The sequence below is a fragment of the Notolabrus celidotus genome, chromosome 10, assembly GCF_009762535.1.
Source record: "Notolabrus celidotus isolate fNotCel1 chromosome 10, fNotCel1.pri, whole genome shotgun sequence".
Taxonomy (NCBI): domain Eukaryota; kingdom Metazoa; phylum Chordata; class Actinopteri; order Labriformes; family Labridae; genus Notolabrus; species Notolabrus celidotus.
This window is the reverse complement of record NC_048281.1, coordinates 22,351,873-22,369,050: the sequence shown is the minus strand read 5'-3', so window position 1 is coordinate 22,369,050 and position 17,178 is coordinate 22,351,873. Positions and strand designations below refer to the sequence as shown.

The window sequence follows — 17,178 nt, the reverse complement described above, 5'->3', positions numbered from 1 at the left end:
TATTTTGATGTTCCTAATTCATCATTTTCACTTTTTCTAATTTTCCCAATGTGATGTCGCCCTTTTACTCTGAAATCCTCTTTTATTGTCCTTTTAATGCTTTTATTTACTTCTCCATTTTTATTTATTAATTTATTTTTATTTATTTATTTGTTTATTTATTTAATCTATTTGCCCTTGAAAAACCTCTCAGCAATAATTTACTGTTCTATTGTCCCACCACTTCATACTGTTTAATTGACATGTATTCCTTTTAACCTCTTGCGTTGCATTTTGCTTGCATTGTTAAATGTTCTCCTCCCTGTCTGTCAAATTGTTTACTTGGTTATTTGAACTACGCTTTGTTTGTCAAAGCACTTTGTAAACATTTGTTTTTAAACGTGCTATATAAATAAATATTATTATTATTATTATTATTATTTTTTTTTTTTTTTTTTTATTATACAGAAAAGGACAATAAAAATAGTGGTGGCTAAAATAATAGAAATATTTTTGTTCAACTGTTATTTGTCTTTACAGCTTTGGACAGTGTATGATACCTCACAAAGCCCTGAATAAGCCGGACATCTATCAAGGACACTGGAAGGATGGCAAGATCCATGGTTTTGGCAAATACAAGTCAGTATGATGATTTTAATTATTGTTTAGGAAGTCAATGGTAGCAAATACTGTGAAAATTGTACCTTGAAGTTTTTTTTGTACTGAGTTAAAATACTTTACCACAAGTTATACGTGTAAAGGGCATGTCAACTCTACAGTCAGCAATGACCAAATATAGAGGCTTGAGTACTTCAGCACATCACAGAGTTTAGTTTTAGTTAGTTTTATTGAACCCACAACAGAGTAATTAAAGTGCATCATGGCAACACTCAAATCCAATCCATTCAGTACTTAATAACAGTTTTTATATTTGTAGTCAGATCTGATTTGATAAAGAAGTTGTATTTGCCTGTAGTCTAAAATTACCAAGACACTGATTACGGTTCTTTCTGTTCCTGTGTGTTCATGTCTCTTTGGGTTCTACCTAGGTATGCCAGCAGTGAGGTGTATGAGGGATGTTTCTGTGATGGAAAACGACACGGCTATGGAATGCTGAGTTCTGGCAAGCTGGACAAGAAGTCCTCTGGTGTTTTCATCGGCCAGTGGGTACACGACAAGAAGACAGGATATGGAGTCTACGATGACATCACAAGGTCTGTTAAATGGTTTTGCTTGAGGGCTTCTTTCTTACTCTGAAACCCCGGGGACCCACTTTTTTTCTGTTATAACTCAAAACTTTCAGCTCAATTGAGTTGAAAGTTGAGAAAAGAGGCAGCATCCTTCCATCTTACCAGTAGAAGGAAGGCAAGGGCAGTGTGCACCAATTGAATGGAGTCAGGCACATGTCGTCCTCTCCGGTTGTGCCAAGAGGGAAACCAGAGGCCTTGGTTCTGAAGCGATATTAAATATAAGAGACAAGTTTGAAAGACATCCATTCGGTATTTTTCCAGAGCAGGAAATGATTAGACATTGAGGATAAGCGAGACCTTGCTTTCTTGGCATTCTATATTTTTCTCTGCAGGGAATAATCAACACTTTTTGAATACAACCTGAGAAATGTATTTATTTGCAAAATTTGAATAGTTTGTTATCAGAAGCTCCAGCTATAGGCGTCAGTCTTTAGCAGTTGAAGGGGCTGAAAATAGTTTTTGCAAACAGGCAGATACTTAAATAGTATTTTGTTATCCTAACCAAATTGAATGCATCGTGAGAATGTATACAAGATGGAAGATGGTCATCATTCACTTCGTGTTTTCTTTCAAGAGGTGAGAAGTACATGGGACTGTGGTCGGACGAGCAGCGGCATGGCAGCGCTGTGGTTGTCACTCAGAACGGTGTTTACTTTGAAGGGACCTTCAGAGACAACAAGATGAGTGTAAGTTCAAGTTATTCTGAGCTACATGCACAAGATATATATATAGCCACAGCAAGTTCGAAAGTACTGAAGTGTTAATGAAAGGAGGTGATGTACTGCAGCTTATATTCCATTGGTTTGTATGTAGTACCACCTTCAGACAGGAGGTGGTGCCATCCAGCATTTGATTTTCCTTCACCAACTTTAGGTCAAAAATTGCTTCAGATGGTGATTGGGCGAAATCATATCCATACATATTTGTAATTGTGTATACATATTTCTGTATCATCAGACTTAAATCCGAGTCAAGTCCCGAGTCATTGATGCCAAAGTCCAAGTCGAATTCCAAGTCTTTGATGATATTGTCAAGTCGAGTAAAAGTCATCAAAATTGTGACTCGAATCTGATTTGAGTTCAAGTTGCGTAACTCAAATCCACACCTCTGTTCATTACTTTCACCAAGAGTGTGGAAACAGCAGCTTTTTGTAAGTCAAGTATTAATATCCAGATGATGTAAGAGCCTGTATTATCCGACTCTAATGAATAAAGTGGACACAAGCGTAATACGGGAAAACAATCCTAAATAGTGTTCACCCTTTATTTAACTTTGTATGTTTGAAAATGTGATGTAAATTGTGTTTTCTATCAGGGTCCAGGTCTGTTGGTGTCAGATGATGACACAGCTCTCCATGGGGAGTTCTCGGATGACTGGACTGTCAATGGGAAGGTTGGCTGAATCTTGTTTATTTTGATCTGTCTGCTGTGTCTAAATGTTTCTCATGTTCTCTTCTTCATAACAGTATCTTCTGCATGAACACAAGTCATGTAATATACTATGAGTATAAATTCATAGACATTCATTACTTCCCCATTGTGCCTTTTTTAAGGGTGTTTTATCTTTTGCCAACGGTGACTGCCTGGATGGCATGTTCAGTGGAGAGTGGACCACAGGTTTGAAGGTGGTTGGAACATACACCAAACCCGCCAATGGAGAACCCGAGAACAAAGAGAAAAAACACTTGACGTAAGTATTATTTGGTCTGTTAAGCATTCAGTTCTAAAGTCTGAGCGCTATTTGTTTGTATCCATTTCAATGCCTCCAATGTTATTTGTTATTGAATCCGATGTTTTCATGCGGAGGAAGCTTTTTGTGGTGTTTAGTTTGTAATTTTAAAATTGTTTCAATATGTGCATATAAAGCAGGCAGGGTCAGTACGTGGTGCCTGCAGGGCAGCGATGGGTCTGTGTGTTCGATGAATGTTGGAGTCGGCTGGGCTGTGATGCTCCTGGGAGAGGAGAGAGGACCACAGCCTGGGAGAACATTGCTGTTACAATCGCAACTGCACGAAGACAGAGGTAGGCAGAGCAGCACAAAAAAACAGGCAAACACAAATCATATCACACCCTACTTAAACATACTGCTGTGTAGCTAAATAAGTGGCTTGTGTTTGTGTTTGTAGCCCAGACCTCAGTAGGTCACAGAGCAAAGTGTTGGAGTCTTTGGAGTTCATTCCTCATTATGAAGAGCAAGTCACTACAGCCAACTATGACAACATACGAAGATACCTCATGAAGGTAGGAGTAGCTAGGATGAAAAATCGGTTTATCTGTACTTCTATATTCTAATAATAATCTCTGCATTAATTTGTTTGGTCAGAAGCATTACATATAAATTAGAAGTACTGACCTGGACTCAGTTAACTCCTTTGATATACTTTTATGCACCAGAAACTACATTCCCAATAAAAGGGAATAAGAAATCCAGTAGTTTAGTGTGTTGTGTTTCCTGGCTATAATACTTCAAGTATGCATATCTGTGTATGTGTTTATGTCTTCATCTCTGTTTGATAGGCGTGTGAAACCCCTCACCACCCCCTGGGTTGGCTGGTGGAGACGCTGGTTACTGTTTACAGGATGACTTACGTTGGTGTGGGATCCAACCGCAGGCTGCTCAGACAGGCCGTCAACGAAATTCATGCCTTCCTCACACATTTCTTCAACATCGTTCGGTAGATTTAACTTCTGAGTTTCTATTTATGTTTGTGGATCTTTAGTCCTTTATTTTCAGTATGGTCTCCTGGGTAAACTTAAAGCTCTCAAACCTTTTTTGACACACATCCCACACTGGACACACAGGACTCAGGGGACTCCCGGCTTACGTTTAAATAGTTTATGTAGAACTTGGCCAAGGAGAAATAAGATTACAGTACACAGGCAGGGGAGTGCAGTGCAATGCAAAGTCAGTTCTGCCAGACAATCCCTCAGGTGTGGGTCTTTATCCCCAAAGACAACACTAAAGTTAGATACCCATATTTGTACAATAGGAAACAAAACAATTGGGAAGGAGAGCGGTGCTCTAGTCTGGAGAGACTAAGTCGGTCACAACATACAGATAAACACTGGAAAAACCAAGCAAACCAAGCAAGTAGAATTAATTGTAATTTATTAATTTGTCCCTAAACCGTGATTATAAATTGTCTGAATATCTGTACAGTGTCAGAGATACAAAACAAAGACGTATCCTGACCAAAAACAGGCTGAGTGACCACCAGCTAACTGTAGAGACAGGAAGACACAGGCAGACATGGCTGCCCAGAGAGGAGCGTCTATGTTCTCACTGCTCTACAGGGGACATAGAGACAGAGATGCACTTTCTCCTCCACTGCAGCAAGTTCTCTTTACTGAGAGATTCCCACTACAGGGAAATTACTAAAATAGTAACAAACTTCCCAACATTAACCCCAGAAGAGAAACTGTCAGTTTTCCTGAGGGAAGGGTCAGCAGCTCCTCTGGCTGCTAAATATGTGTCTGCCTGTCACAGCCTGAGGGACGCACCATCCCATAATATCTGATTTTAGGTGAAGGTTTTATGAACATACTGCATGAAGTGAGGACATGGAGATATGCTGTATGGGTGACACCATTGTTTATTAATGCGTATAAAATATTAGAGCTGTGAAAAAATATCAATACAGCAATGTATCACGATACTTTGACCTCCGTTATAATATTGATAATTCAACTCTTAATATCGATTTTTTTTTGTAAAAAAAAAAAATCATATTTTAGCGAGTTGGAACTAAAATACGACTTCAGTATTTCAAAAACAATAAAGTGGAAAAGTTGTTATCATTTAAATAGTTTTGACTTAATTTGTCCTTTCAATTTTGAGTAATATTGTGTTATTTACATAAACACCATCTCTATTTTTTCTTAGTTAACTGTGTAGAATATCACGATATGTCACAATATTGTGATATCGTGATATATCGTGATACTATCGTATCATGACCCAAGTATCGTGATGTTCTTGCCAATACTCACCTCTATAAAATATGTATGAATCTTATGTGCTGTGGCAACAACATGTCTTTGTTCATGCCAATAAAGCTAAATTGAATAAAAGACAGGAACAGAGAGAAAGACCTTGATTACTACATTGACCCTGTCTCGCCTATCACCCAGTAGCTACAGATGATATTGGAATGAAGTTACTCTGCCCCTGACACTTAGACACAGTGGAAAGATACAAGAGTTAAACATTCTTACATGCATATGTAAGACGATGAAAATTTCACAACACTAATATACTGTCGTCAGCTGGTCTCTTGAACTATAGTTTTTGTATGTGTTCTGTGTTGGGGGGTGAAGTAGTTATATGTAATCATGCTTTTGAGGGTCAAAGGTTTTATTTCCTGAATTCTGGTGTATTTTTCAATTTATAAAGAAGATTTTGGGGATGATTTTAAAACGTAGTCATCCCCTGAAAACAATGCCTCTGCTGCAGCTGATATTAATCTTTTTTTTACCTAACTTGTCACACAGCATTCTAGTATATTTAAAGAAACACATTTTGTTGTTTAACAGAACAACATACATATTTGCCTGCAGGTTTCTATTTCCTGGATTACCTGATGATGGCTGTGTCATCCCAGAACTACCTGCCTCTCAGTCTGAAAGTAGACACAGCTCGTCCTTTGCGGAGCAATGGTGAGTGCCAACACAAATACAGACATATAGACATGTTATCACTTTTTAAACTTCATGTCTCCTTCTCTCCTCTAGTGTTGTGGTGCTGAGCTGCTCCTCTCTGCTCCTTCCACTGCTGCTCCCTCGCCTCTACCCCCCTCTCTTTACCCTTTACTGCCTACAGGAGGAGCAGGAGGAGGCCCAGTACTGGGAGCGCGTCCTTAGACTCAACAAACAGCCGGACCAGTCCTTGCTCAGCTTCCTCGGAGTTCAGGAGTAAGTCATTGGTGTCAAGATAAAAAAAATGCAGATCTGGTTGGTTGGTAATTTAAGACACTTGTATTTTCTGTTGTCTGCTTTTCCTCTTGTAGGAAGTTCTGGCCTGTCTGGATGTCGATTCTCGGTGAGAAAAAGCAGGTCAGTCAATGGATGTACTTTTTACATCAAATGCCAAGGTTGAATTTCTTCATTACTGTTCATCAATTACTTCCACCCTCTGTCATTTAACCCAGAGGTTCCCAAACTTTTCAGCCCACAACCCCCAAAATATAAATGCCAAAGACTCGAGACCCCCACCGTCCCTCAAAGTGATTTAATTTGGCTTCTGAAAGCGTTTAAGATCAATTACTTGAAAAGTATAAATGCTGTCATGTTGAGTCCACAAGGAATGAAATGACCCTCTGTTTTAAAGTATACAAGTGGTATTTACTTTCATTCAAATTGAAGTGTTATGTTTATCACTATGGTCCAGGTCTGAAGTATTTACATTGATACTCTTTACAATACAAATAGTTCCAAGGGCAACTAAAAGTGCAAATGGTAGTAAGCATGTGCTTTAGTGATGGGAAGTTGGGCTCTTTTCAGAGAGCCGGCTCTTTTGACTCGGCCCCCAAAGAAGAGCCGGCCCTTTTCGATTCCTGAACGGCTCTTAATGTAGGATCTTTTGTAGCCGTATATTTTACCTTAACTTTGATAAAACTAATGGTTTGTGTGTTGAAAACCCTTTTACGTACGGTGTTTTTATGAGAAGCCTTTTAATTGCCCCATTCTGTGCATTTATTCTGTTACAAAATCATTCCCACCCTGATCCTAGGGTTGTGATTAGGGTTAGGGTTGTGATTAGGGTTAGGGTTGGGGATAGGGTTAGGGTTGTGATTAGGGTTAGGGTTTTGATTAGGGTTAGGGTTGGGGATAGGGTTAGGCTTGGGGATAGGGTTAGGGTTAAGGTCTAGGGTAAGGGTTAGGGTTGTGATTAGGGTTAGGGTTAGGGTTGTTATTAGGGTTAGGGTTATGATTAGGGTTAGGGTTGGGGATAGGGTTAGGGTTGTGATTAGGGTTAGGGTTTTGATTAGGGTTAGGGTTGGGGATAGGGTTAGGCTTGGGGATAGGGTTAGGGTTAAGGTCTAGGGTAAGGGTTAGGGTTGTGATTAGGGTTAGGGTTAGGGTTGTTATTAGGGTTAGGGTTATGATTAGGGTTAAGATTATGATTAGGGTTAGGGTTGGGTTGTGATTAGGGTTAGGGTTGTGATTAGGGTTAGGGTTGGGGATAGGGTTAGGGTTAAGGTTTAGGGTTAGGGTTAGGGTTGTGATTAGGGTTAGGGTTAAGATTATGATTAGGGTTAGGGTTGGGTTGTGATTAGGGTTAGGGTTAGAACCAGAACTAAACCAGAACCAAACCAGAACCAAACCAGAACTGAACCAGAACCAAACCAGAACCGAACCGGACCCAAACCAGAACCCAACCAGAACTGTACCAGAACTGAACCAGAACCCAACCAGAACCGTACTAGAACCGAATCAGAAACGAACCAGAACCATACCAAACCTAATCAGAACCATACCAGAACCATACCAGAGCCCAACCAGAACCGAACCAGAACTTAACAAGAACCGAACCAGACCCGAACTAGACCTGAACTAGACCTGAACCAGAACTGTACCAGAACTGTACCAGAACCAAACTCAATCAAACAGAACCGAACCAGAACCGAACCAGAACCGAACCAGATTCGAACCAGAACCAAACTCAAGGAAACAGATCCAGAACCAAACTCATGCAAACAGAAACAGAACCAGAACCAAACTCAAGCAAACAGAACCAGAACCAACTCATGCAAACTGAACCAGAACCAAACTCAAGCAAACAGAACCAGAACCAAATTATGCAAACCCAACCAGAACCGAACCAGAACCAAACCAGAACCGAACCAGAACTGTACCACAACCGAACCAGAACTGAACCAGAACCGAACCAGAACTGTACCAGAACCGAACCAGAACCGAACCAGAACCGAACCAGAACTGTACCAGAACCGAACCAGAACCGAGCTGAACCAGAACTGAACTCAAGTAAACAGATCCAGAACCAAACTCAAGCAAACAGAACCAGAACCAAACTCAAGCAAACAGACCCCCCAGGGGGTCCCGACCCACACTTTGGGAACACCTGATTTAACCCTCTATCTCTAAAACACATGGTGGAGTCTATCCAGGCTCCATCATCAGGTTAAAATGTGCTGTTGCATTTTCTTTGTTTTCTTGTCTAACTTGTGTTCTTTAATTTGATCACAGATTGTGTCCAGCAGCAAAGATGCCTGCTTTGTTTCAGCTGTAGAGACCCTTCAACAAATCAGGTAGCTACATTGTGACCTGATATGTCATAATAAATGATCTCACTAAATGTGAGATGAACTGCCACTGAAGATTACAGTAGGGTTTCCAAGTCTAAGCTCTCAATCTGTTAATCTACAATCTGTGTTGTTGTTTTTTTATTTTTTACTATAATTAAAAACTGTCTTGTAGTAGTTCCTCCAGGGTAATACACTGTTCTTAATTCAAGATGACATTTTTGATACCATCGTTAAATTGCTTTCTTTTATTAGTGAAAGCTGTAAAGCTTGCCCTGCTAAGTGGTGCCTTTTTAAAGGCTTTATACAGGCAGACATACACAAGTGTTTTCTGACTGAGAGGCAAATTCACTTGCAAATTATTGTTTTATATTAGGAGTATTTGCTTACACTCTTGTTATGACAACAATGCAAAAACTATGAGGGATAAAAAAGCAGTAAAAGTTATATTTATAATTACTATTTAGGTGAATATTACATTTGTTTGTACAACACTGAAAAGCAAGGCATTACCAAGGTTATCTGTTGTTGATATAATTTGTATAACCCTTTCTCATGCAGCACCACATTCACTCCGTCAGACAAACTCCTCGTCATCCAGAAGACATTTGAAGAGTTGACCCAGGAAGTAAAACCCATGCAGGAAGGGGAATTCCTGTGGTGCATGGATGACCTGCTCCCTCTCTTCCTATATGTGTCGGTCAGGGCTAGGTGTGTTGCAATGCACACACACACACACGCACAAACGCACACACAAATATGCACTTAGATTAATTTGATAACTGTTAAAGTAAATGTAGTTTTGTCAGTGTTGTGTTTCTGCTGCTCTGCTTTACAGGATCAGGAACCTGGGAGCTGAAGTCAGTCTGATAGAAGACTTGATGGATCCCAATGTTCAGCACGGAGAGCTGGGACTGATGTTCACCACACTAAAGGTGAGACCTTTCAAAACACTCACAACTCACAAGCATACACACAGGTAATAGCATTATTTCTAAATCAGACAGCAATCTCAAAAACATACATTGTACACAGCTCATTTTTATACAAGATAGTCTTGAACCTTATGTTAATTTCAAATGTATCCGCTGCAGGCCTGCTACATCCAGATTCAGCACGAGTCAACTATTTAAAGGGGACAGGGAGACGAACAACCAGAAGAGGAATTAGCAATAAAAGCAAGGGACAGCACAGCACTTCACATATACAGTAGGTGCTGTTGGAGCATTAACAGTTAAACCACCAGTGTCCACTGGAGGTCACCTGAAGGCTACAATGTGACCACACAGAAAAATGGGTAAAGAGACTATCTATTTGGTATGTTGGAGCACGCCAAAGTTCTTGCTTTTCTGTGAAAAACACAACACATCACTCACTTTTGGTAAAAAAAACTAGTGTCATCTTTGCAGAATAGTTTCTGGTAGTATGTTTTTGTGTGGCTCTTTAGTAAGACCTGAGTTGACGTAATACATTTCAAATACATCAGCTTGGGTTCTATTTCTCAGTTCAGTCATCACCAAAGCATTTAAAGAAAACCCTATTTGTGGACTTTTTTTCGGGTTTAACAAAAGTGCATACAGGATCAGAAACATACAGTAAGAACACTGTATGAGGTGTGCTTTTTTTCTGCTCTTCTACTAACTCAGCACTTCCATGATGAAGTCTGAGAAGGGGTCAGGTTTTAAAGTGGGTAAAGGGATGGTAACTAATGGTACAAGCGAATAGTAATTTACATTTCTCAGTGGTCAGGCACTCCAGCTGTGAAACTTCAGGCGATTAAAGTCTTGATTTGAATCACTCTGGTTCCATAAAACTGTAACAAATTAAGACCAACTGGTAACAGGAATTGTAGTATTTTGTAAATAACAGATTTTAAAGAAACATTTTCGAATCTCAGGAAAAGCAACTTTGACAAAAAAAAAAAAAGTGTACTGAAGCCAGATGGTAGTTACCTTTAAAAGTTCAGGTAATGAAAGGGAAAACACTCTCTCAAAAGAAAAATGATATTTTAATATTTACAGTCTCCTGAGACAGTTTAAATCATTCATATTTATTGATCTAGGAAAACTTAACTTCTACCAATCTACTTAACTACTGCCAGATGCTGCTGTTTGAAGTCAAAGAAGCAGACTGTCTCAGGTATGAATATTTGATAATAATAGGTAATATTTGAGGACAGTTACCGGTACATCTCAAACAAGGGAAATACCCTAGCACACTTTCAATGATAAATTTAGGGTACATTGTTTAGCCAAGCATTAATGATCAATTCTCTTGTGATATTTCATGGTTTGTACTTCTGTAGCATTTGTGTTTTGCTTTTCTGTAAACAAGCATATATGAACAAGTCTGAGGGAGAATGTTGCACTGACAGTTTTCTTTTTTGTTTAGCTAAAGGGAGGGAGAAATAATTTAAACACTTGAACCATTTTCTTATGAACTACTGCACTTGAATAAGAAATAAGAGATGCATATGCAACAGTTATCACACTATACGTGTCTTTTAATGCAGATCCATTAAAAAATGTTTTTAAAGTTTTAGCTAGGCTTCAAGAAAAGGTACTTTTAATACATTTAGTTTCATTCTTTGATAGTTTGGCTTCAACATTATCCTGTTTTGGGTTTTTTAAGCACCTTAGAGAGCTGCAGTTTCCAGGTAACCGTTACTGAATTGACTCTTTACTTATTAGTGATTCAAGCAAAATAATAAATCTAATATTTTTCTTGTATCAGCAAGTTTCTCTTAATCCCATTGAGTTTCATTACTTGAATCTGAAATGGGTGTACAACACTCTGCTGTTAAGGACATAAAAAAAAACAGAATGTTAAAAAAAAAAAAAGATTGTGATCAAATTTTTATATATTTTTTCTTTCCATATTATAAAATATGTATGGATAGACATATGGACATTACAAAAAATAGAGTACATGTTCACATACCTGTACAAAGGTTTCTATACAAATACCATGAATACACAGTCAAGATGAAATAATACTGATAGTAGTAATCATAATAAATTGATATAATAAATAAACAAAGACACACAGAGAATGTTAAATTTGTAGTTCAAATATATGACAACCACATGATTAGGTTACTTTGAGAGCATCTGAATTCACAGTACTGTACAGCTCTGATGTTACTGGCTATTGATAGCAGTCTTTTCTCAGGACTAAAGCAAACCTGTAGAAAAACTGAAATTCCTAATCAAACAACAAGCAGAAAGTTAAAAAGATCATTCATGTATTTTCTCGTATTTCAACATTAGTCAATTTAATGTGCACTGTATTACTACTCAACTTTTCCTAGAATGTAAACACTCCGAATCTGTGTGGCGTGATAAAATGATTTTATTTTTGCTATAACAACCACTGCTGTGTAATGTAACATGTGTACATGAATAACAAAACGGTATTCAGTTAATGCCTTGCCTCCATTACATCCATATTTGAGTTGACAGTACACGTGTTCTGCATGTCTGAGCTAAGTGACAACAACTCAAACATATTATAGCACTGCCAATCAAAGTCTGTCACATACAGCATTCAATGTATTGTCTATCACAGCTAATGTTATATATGATAATGCACTTTTCGCCACAAAACAAATATATATATATATACCTAAATTAAAAGCAATGATTTGTTTTAATTCAACATTATTTGGAGGTGTAAAAGGCTGTAACCTGACTGAATTGATGTATTTGTTTTATTTTTCTTACCAAGTCTTATATATTTTTGTAACATGTCTAGAATAAGAAGGTACGGGGAACTGATCAAACATGGTTAATAGTTTTTGGATGTATATATTTTGCATTGACATGGGAAATTAACTATAGTGTTCATTAAAAAAGGGCAATAAATTGTTTCAAATCTGAAAATGTTTGCATATCATTATTATTATTATTATTGTTATTATTATTATTATTATTTCAGTAGTTTTTGTAAATGTTGTAACATAGATTTACATTTGACATCAAGGTCTCAAGACTTTACTGTCTGACTTTTCACTAGAGAGTACAACTTTAGATGCTTTTTTTTTAATTTGTAATTTAAAAGACAATTTAGAGTAGCCAGTGAACCTATCCTGCATGTTTTTCGATGTGTGGAAGGAAACCGGAGCATCCTGGAGAAAAACCCAAAGGCATGAGGAGAACAAAACTCAATACAAGAAGGTATCAGCTGGTCGGCAGGTTCTTCCAGTGAGGTAACAGTGCTCGCCCCTGCACCACCAGGCCCTCCTTACATGACAAAATGTTTTTCCGGCCATGTTAGATAAACCTTTTTGACAGCAAATAATTTCGATTGACATGCTATGTAAATTCAGAACACCTGTAAAAAAGGTCAATCATATAGATTGGGGAGGGGGATAGGGATATTGAAAGGAGGAAAGGGGGGAGATCTCTTTCACAGATGCTGACATATCATACCTGCTCTTCTCCAGGTATGGCTGAAGCTTTGGATTCTCCTCATACCTCGCACTTGGACTCTTCTTGTGAGATCTCGATTTTTAGTTGGAGCTGCAGAGAGCTGAACTCATTCAGCTTCCTCAAATAGAAGCTCTCCATCTGTTGGCAATTCTGACGTAGGGCATCCTGTTCGGCCCTCAGGTGGGAGATGATCGGTTGGCATTCTGTCAGCTTGTCAGAGTAACACTTGATCTCTGTTTCAAACTGATGCTTCTGGTTCTCAGCCCGCTGTCAGACAGTAAGAACATCAGATGTGGACTTGTCAGTGAGCTGCTGGTGTGCTGCTTTGTACTTCTCCAGGTATTCCAGCAGTGCGTTGACTTTGCTCCTCTCCTGAAGAATTGCTGCTTATTTATGCAAATCACAGAGTTGTGATAAAACCATAATAAACATTTGTTTGTGTTTTGGTTGTATCTTACAGTGAAAGCCTGCATTCAGCTCATCTGCAGGGAGGAAGCTGAGAGCCTGTCAGAGCTGCAGGTCAGCAGGTTTATGTTGGCACAGCTTCCTACTCACACACCCCTAACACACACACACACACACAAACAGTTTGATAGTTTGCCCATACCTCAGCTATAAGTCCCCAGAGCGGATGAGAGAAATTAAGGCAAAAAGGAGACAGACAGGGAGAGTATGGGACTGAATATAAAGTAAGTGGAACAGGAAGAAAGACGGATAGAGAGTTCAAGTCTCATTATGGTCGCCTCTTCTAGCAAAGTAAGAGTGAAAAAAAAAAACGTCTGCATACATTTGAAGCTCTTAATGGTGTAGGAGGTTTGCATGCCAGAAAACTTGAATTTGAATTTTTATGAGGACAGAAGGGTTTGAAAATATGGGGATATATTTATGTTAAGGAAAAAAACCAAGAAAGAAATCTCTGCAGCTGAAGGGGAAGCTGTTGTTGCTGCTGAGTCACCTCATACACAAAGAAATAGACTATCATTTCTCCCTACGAGTTTCTGTTCAGATTGTTGTTCCCTTGTCCACCTTGTCCCCCAAATCTACCCCCATTGAATGAATGAAGGAAAGTGTTGAAGGAGAAAATTATGGTTTGTTGACCCAGTTACCTGCACTCGCTTAGTGCTGGCATCATGTGTACACTCTCCTGGCAAAGCTATCCAGCCTTAAGCGAATTACTCTGCCATGACTATTTCTCTATCTACCAATGCAGCAACACATTCCACAGTGCAGGAATAAGTGGGCATTAAAGATGTGCCAGGTACACAAATAAAAAAGGGAGAAAACTCAAGGGACATTTCTTTCCTTCTCCACAGAACTCACATGTGAGAATATGTTCTACTTTGAAGCAGCTGAGTGTTATTTTTGCCACTGTTATTATAAATCTAAAGTAACTCTTTCCACTCTGAGTTGATAAAAGGGAAATTATAAATCACCCTGCCACCAGGTAAATCATCTTGCTGGTAGCTTGGCGTTCCTGCCACTGCCAAGCTACCAGCAAGATGTTTAAGTTACTCAAGAATATTCCCTTAAAAAAAACAGAGGGTTAAGATCATCAATCCATAATAAAGGAACTCTGACCATAAGGTAACGTAAAACAAGCTACTACAAGAACAAGGAAACATAAAGGAAATGTTGCATCATGTCTAAGAAATAATCCTAAAAATAAATTCAAATGTAACTTATTCAAGATCTGGAACAGCCTCGTTTCTTCCTAGAAGTATCACACTGGTTTGAATCTCAATAAAGAACAGATAGAAATAGAATGCTGGTTTTATTATACATTCAGTTTTATTTCATTATCTGTTTGTTTGTTGATTGTCTATCAATCAATCTTCATTTGTATAGCGCCAAATCCCAACAAATGTTATCTCAATACTTTTACAAACATAGCAGGTCTAGACTCTATGTTAAATTATTAACAAAGACCCAACATCAAAACAGACAGGACAGGACTCAGTCTTATCTCATCTTAATCCACCATGAGCATTACACAGCAGCAAGGACAAACTTCCTTTTAACAGGGACAAACCTCGAGCAGAACCAGACTCATGTTAGCCAGCCATCTGCCTCGAACGAGTTGGGGTTGGAAAGTGATGGGACAAATAGTAGCAGAAGCTGGAGTCTGGAATGTCCACACCAGCAAGCCGTCTACGGCAGCGACTCAGAGGAACCTGCAATTGAGCTCAGGGACTCCAGAAAGGTCTATGGTTAGTAACTTTAATGGGACAGTGAGAGTTAAAGTAAGAGATGGAGGGGAGAGAGGGGTCAGATTGGATCCCAGTGTGTAAGTGTGCCAGTTCCCCCAGCAGTCTAAGCCTATAGCAGCATAACTAAGAACTGATCTAATCCTGAGCCGGCTCTTTGATAAGCTTTATCAAAGAAGAAAGTTTTAAGCCTACTCTTAAAAGTAGAGAGGGTGTCTGCCTCCCGGACCCTGATTGGTAGATGATTCCAAAGGAGAGGTGCCTGATGATAACTGAAGACTCTACCTCCCATACTGCTTTTAGATACTTTAGGTACGACAAGCAGGCCTGCATGCTGGAGCATTCTATGGGGGTAATAGGGCACTATAGGCGCTTTTAGACCGCAGGAACTTTACCCCAGAACTAGGGACTTTACTATCCCTAGTAAAGTACTATTCAAAAGTCCTGGGACTTTAGGTTGAACTTAACTTGGTTTGTGGAGTTTACACAGTTGTTGAAACACAGAGGGAGTTCCTGGGAATGCATACTAGTTTAGTTTTTTTAATAAGATTTCAAAATATTACTTAATATAATTTTTTCTCTCCATACGTCACTGGTCTGATTTGCACAATCTTCCCTGGGACTTCAGCACGCGGTCGAAACGCAGACAACAATGGGGGCACAGTAAGTAGCTCTGGGGGCTAAAAGACCCTGGAACTCTTGGTCGAAATGCACCTCATGAGCTCTGTAAGGTGTCTTCAGGAGTAGAGGTAGGCCCCCATCTGTCCAAGATTTTTGCTTTGTATTAGCATGCAGTATGCATGTCTGTTACTTTCTCTTGAATACAGAGCTGTGTAAGGCCTACATATCTTGTATTTCTGTGTACACAAACTGTATCTCATTTGGTATGTGCTGAAACATTTATAAGTGATCTGTGTTTTTCTTTTCTTTTTATTACTAAAAGGTGTTTTCTAATATTTTATAGTGATTGTATTTTTCTTTTCCAATTGTTGAACCAGCTTCACTGGTTACCGGTCAAGACCCGCATTGATTTCAAGATCCTGCACCTCATCTTTGAGGCCATCCATAACCTCGCTCCATCATACCTCTACGAACTTCTCCACATCAACACACCCAGCCGCACTCTCAGGTCTTCTTCCATTCACCTCACTACACCTCCCGTCCGCTTAACCACCATGGGGTCCAGAGCCTTCAGCCGGTCTGCCCCCAGCCTCTGGAACATCAACTCTCTTTCCATTTTTAAATCATATCTCAAGACCTATTTTTAGACTGTCATATTCACTCTGATTACACCTCTTCACTGCACTGTATCTAATCCTGTTAATTTTATTTTTTTTTATTAATTGCACTGGATCATGCCTTGTTGATTTTATCAGCTTAATTTTGATATTGTTTTTTTGGACTCTGCCCTGTATGGTGACCTTGGGTGCTGAGAAAGGCGCCTTTTAAATAAAATGCATTATTATTATTAATGTATTTACTTTTTATTTACACAAGAGTTAGCTCAAGTGGTTTTCTACTTGCCAGACACCGGTAACTTAAGAAAAGAAATGAAGGAGAGAGACAAACTTCGGTCAGCAGGTTGATTAGCTTTTAATTTGCTGTTCCCACGCCATGTGCTCATTACTCCTCCTTTCATTGAACACTCAAGGTGTTGTGTATCACTCCTAATGGACACATACACACGAAACACATGCAAATACATACACCCCAGCCCCAGCTGTATGAGCTTCTCAGTCATCTACATGACAGTCTCGAGTCACAATAGCTCTTTGTCTGTCCATGTGAAATCAAATCAACCAAAACATCAGAGATGTAAGATAAGCTTCGCCTGAGATGGCCCCAGCAGAGCTCCATGTGTGTGTGTCTTTGTGTGTGTGTGTTAAGATAAGCTGGTGAGTGTGACTGCTGTAGCAAAAAGGACGCTGCTTTATCACAGGTTTCTGTTCTTTGAGGTGTGCTCAACATTTAGTTCAAATGTAGACATCTCAGAAACAGCTTGAGTGTGTTAGCAGACTAACAAACAACAAAGACTTCACGGAGGGCACTTCAGG

At 39.1% G+C, this 17,178-nt stretch overlaps 1 protein-coding gene and 1 long non-coding RNA gene across 4 annotated transcripts in view; both read left to right on the top strand.

The window, feature by feature from the left end:
• Nucleotides 1-12,371, top strand: part of LOC117820522 (alsin-like) — a 33,342-nt gene extending 20,971 nt beyond the window's left edge. For 2 of the 3 annotated variants that reach the window (XM_034694337.1, XM_034694336.1), the window contains 15 exons: nucleotides 520-618; nucleotides 1,029-1,193; nucleotides 1,804-1,915; nucleotides 2,544-2,621; nucleotides 2,782-2,918; nucleotides 3,095-3,250; nucleotides 3,355-3,469; nucleotides 3,746-3,903; nucleotides 5,786-5,884; nucleotides 5,960-6,139; nucleotides 6,235-6,280; nucleotides 8,435-8,496; nucleotides 9,052-9,201; nucleotides 9,329-9,425; nucleotides 9,585-12,371. In XM_034694337.1, coding sequence (XP_034550228.1) covers nucleotides 520-618; nucleotides 1,029-1,193; nucleotides 1,804-1,915; nucleotides 2,544-2,621; nucleotides 2,782-2,918; nucleotides 3,095-3,250; nucleotides 3,355-3,469; nucleotides 3,746-3,903; nucleotides 5,786-5,884; nucleotides 5,960-6,139; nucleotides 6,235-6,280; nucleotides 8,435-8,496; nucleotides 9,052-9,201; nucleotides 9,329-9,425; nucleotides 9,585-9,623 — 1,693 coding nt within the window. In that variant the 3' untranslated portion in view covers nucleotides 9,624-12,371. The remainder of the gene's footprint in view (nucleotides 1-519; nucleotides 619-1,028; nucleotides 1,194-1,803; nucleotides 1,916-2,543; nucleotides 2,622-2,781; nucleotides 2,919-3,094; nucleotides 3,251-3,354; nucleotides 3,470-3,745; nucleotides 3,904-5,785; nucleotides 5,885-5,959; nucleotides 6,140-6,234; nucleotides 6,281-8,434; nucleotides 8,497-9,051; nucleotides 9,202-9,328; nucleotides 9,426-9,584) is intronic. The other variant, XM_034694338.1, reaches the window with a different exon arrangement.
• A 231-nt stretch (nucleotides 12,372-12,602) lies between these two features.
• Nucleotides 12,603-16,540, top strand: LOC117820605. Its single transcript, XR_004632787.1, has 4 exons — nucleotides 12,603-12,697; nucleotides 12,935-13,100; nucleotides 13,184-13,447; nucleotides 16,123-16,540. It is a non-coding gene; the product is annotated as an uncharacterized LOC117820605 (long non-coding RNA).
• The last annotated feature ends 638 nt before the right edge of the window (nucleotides 16,541-17,178 follow it).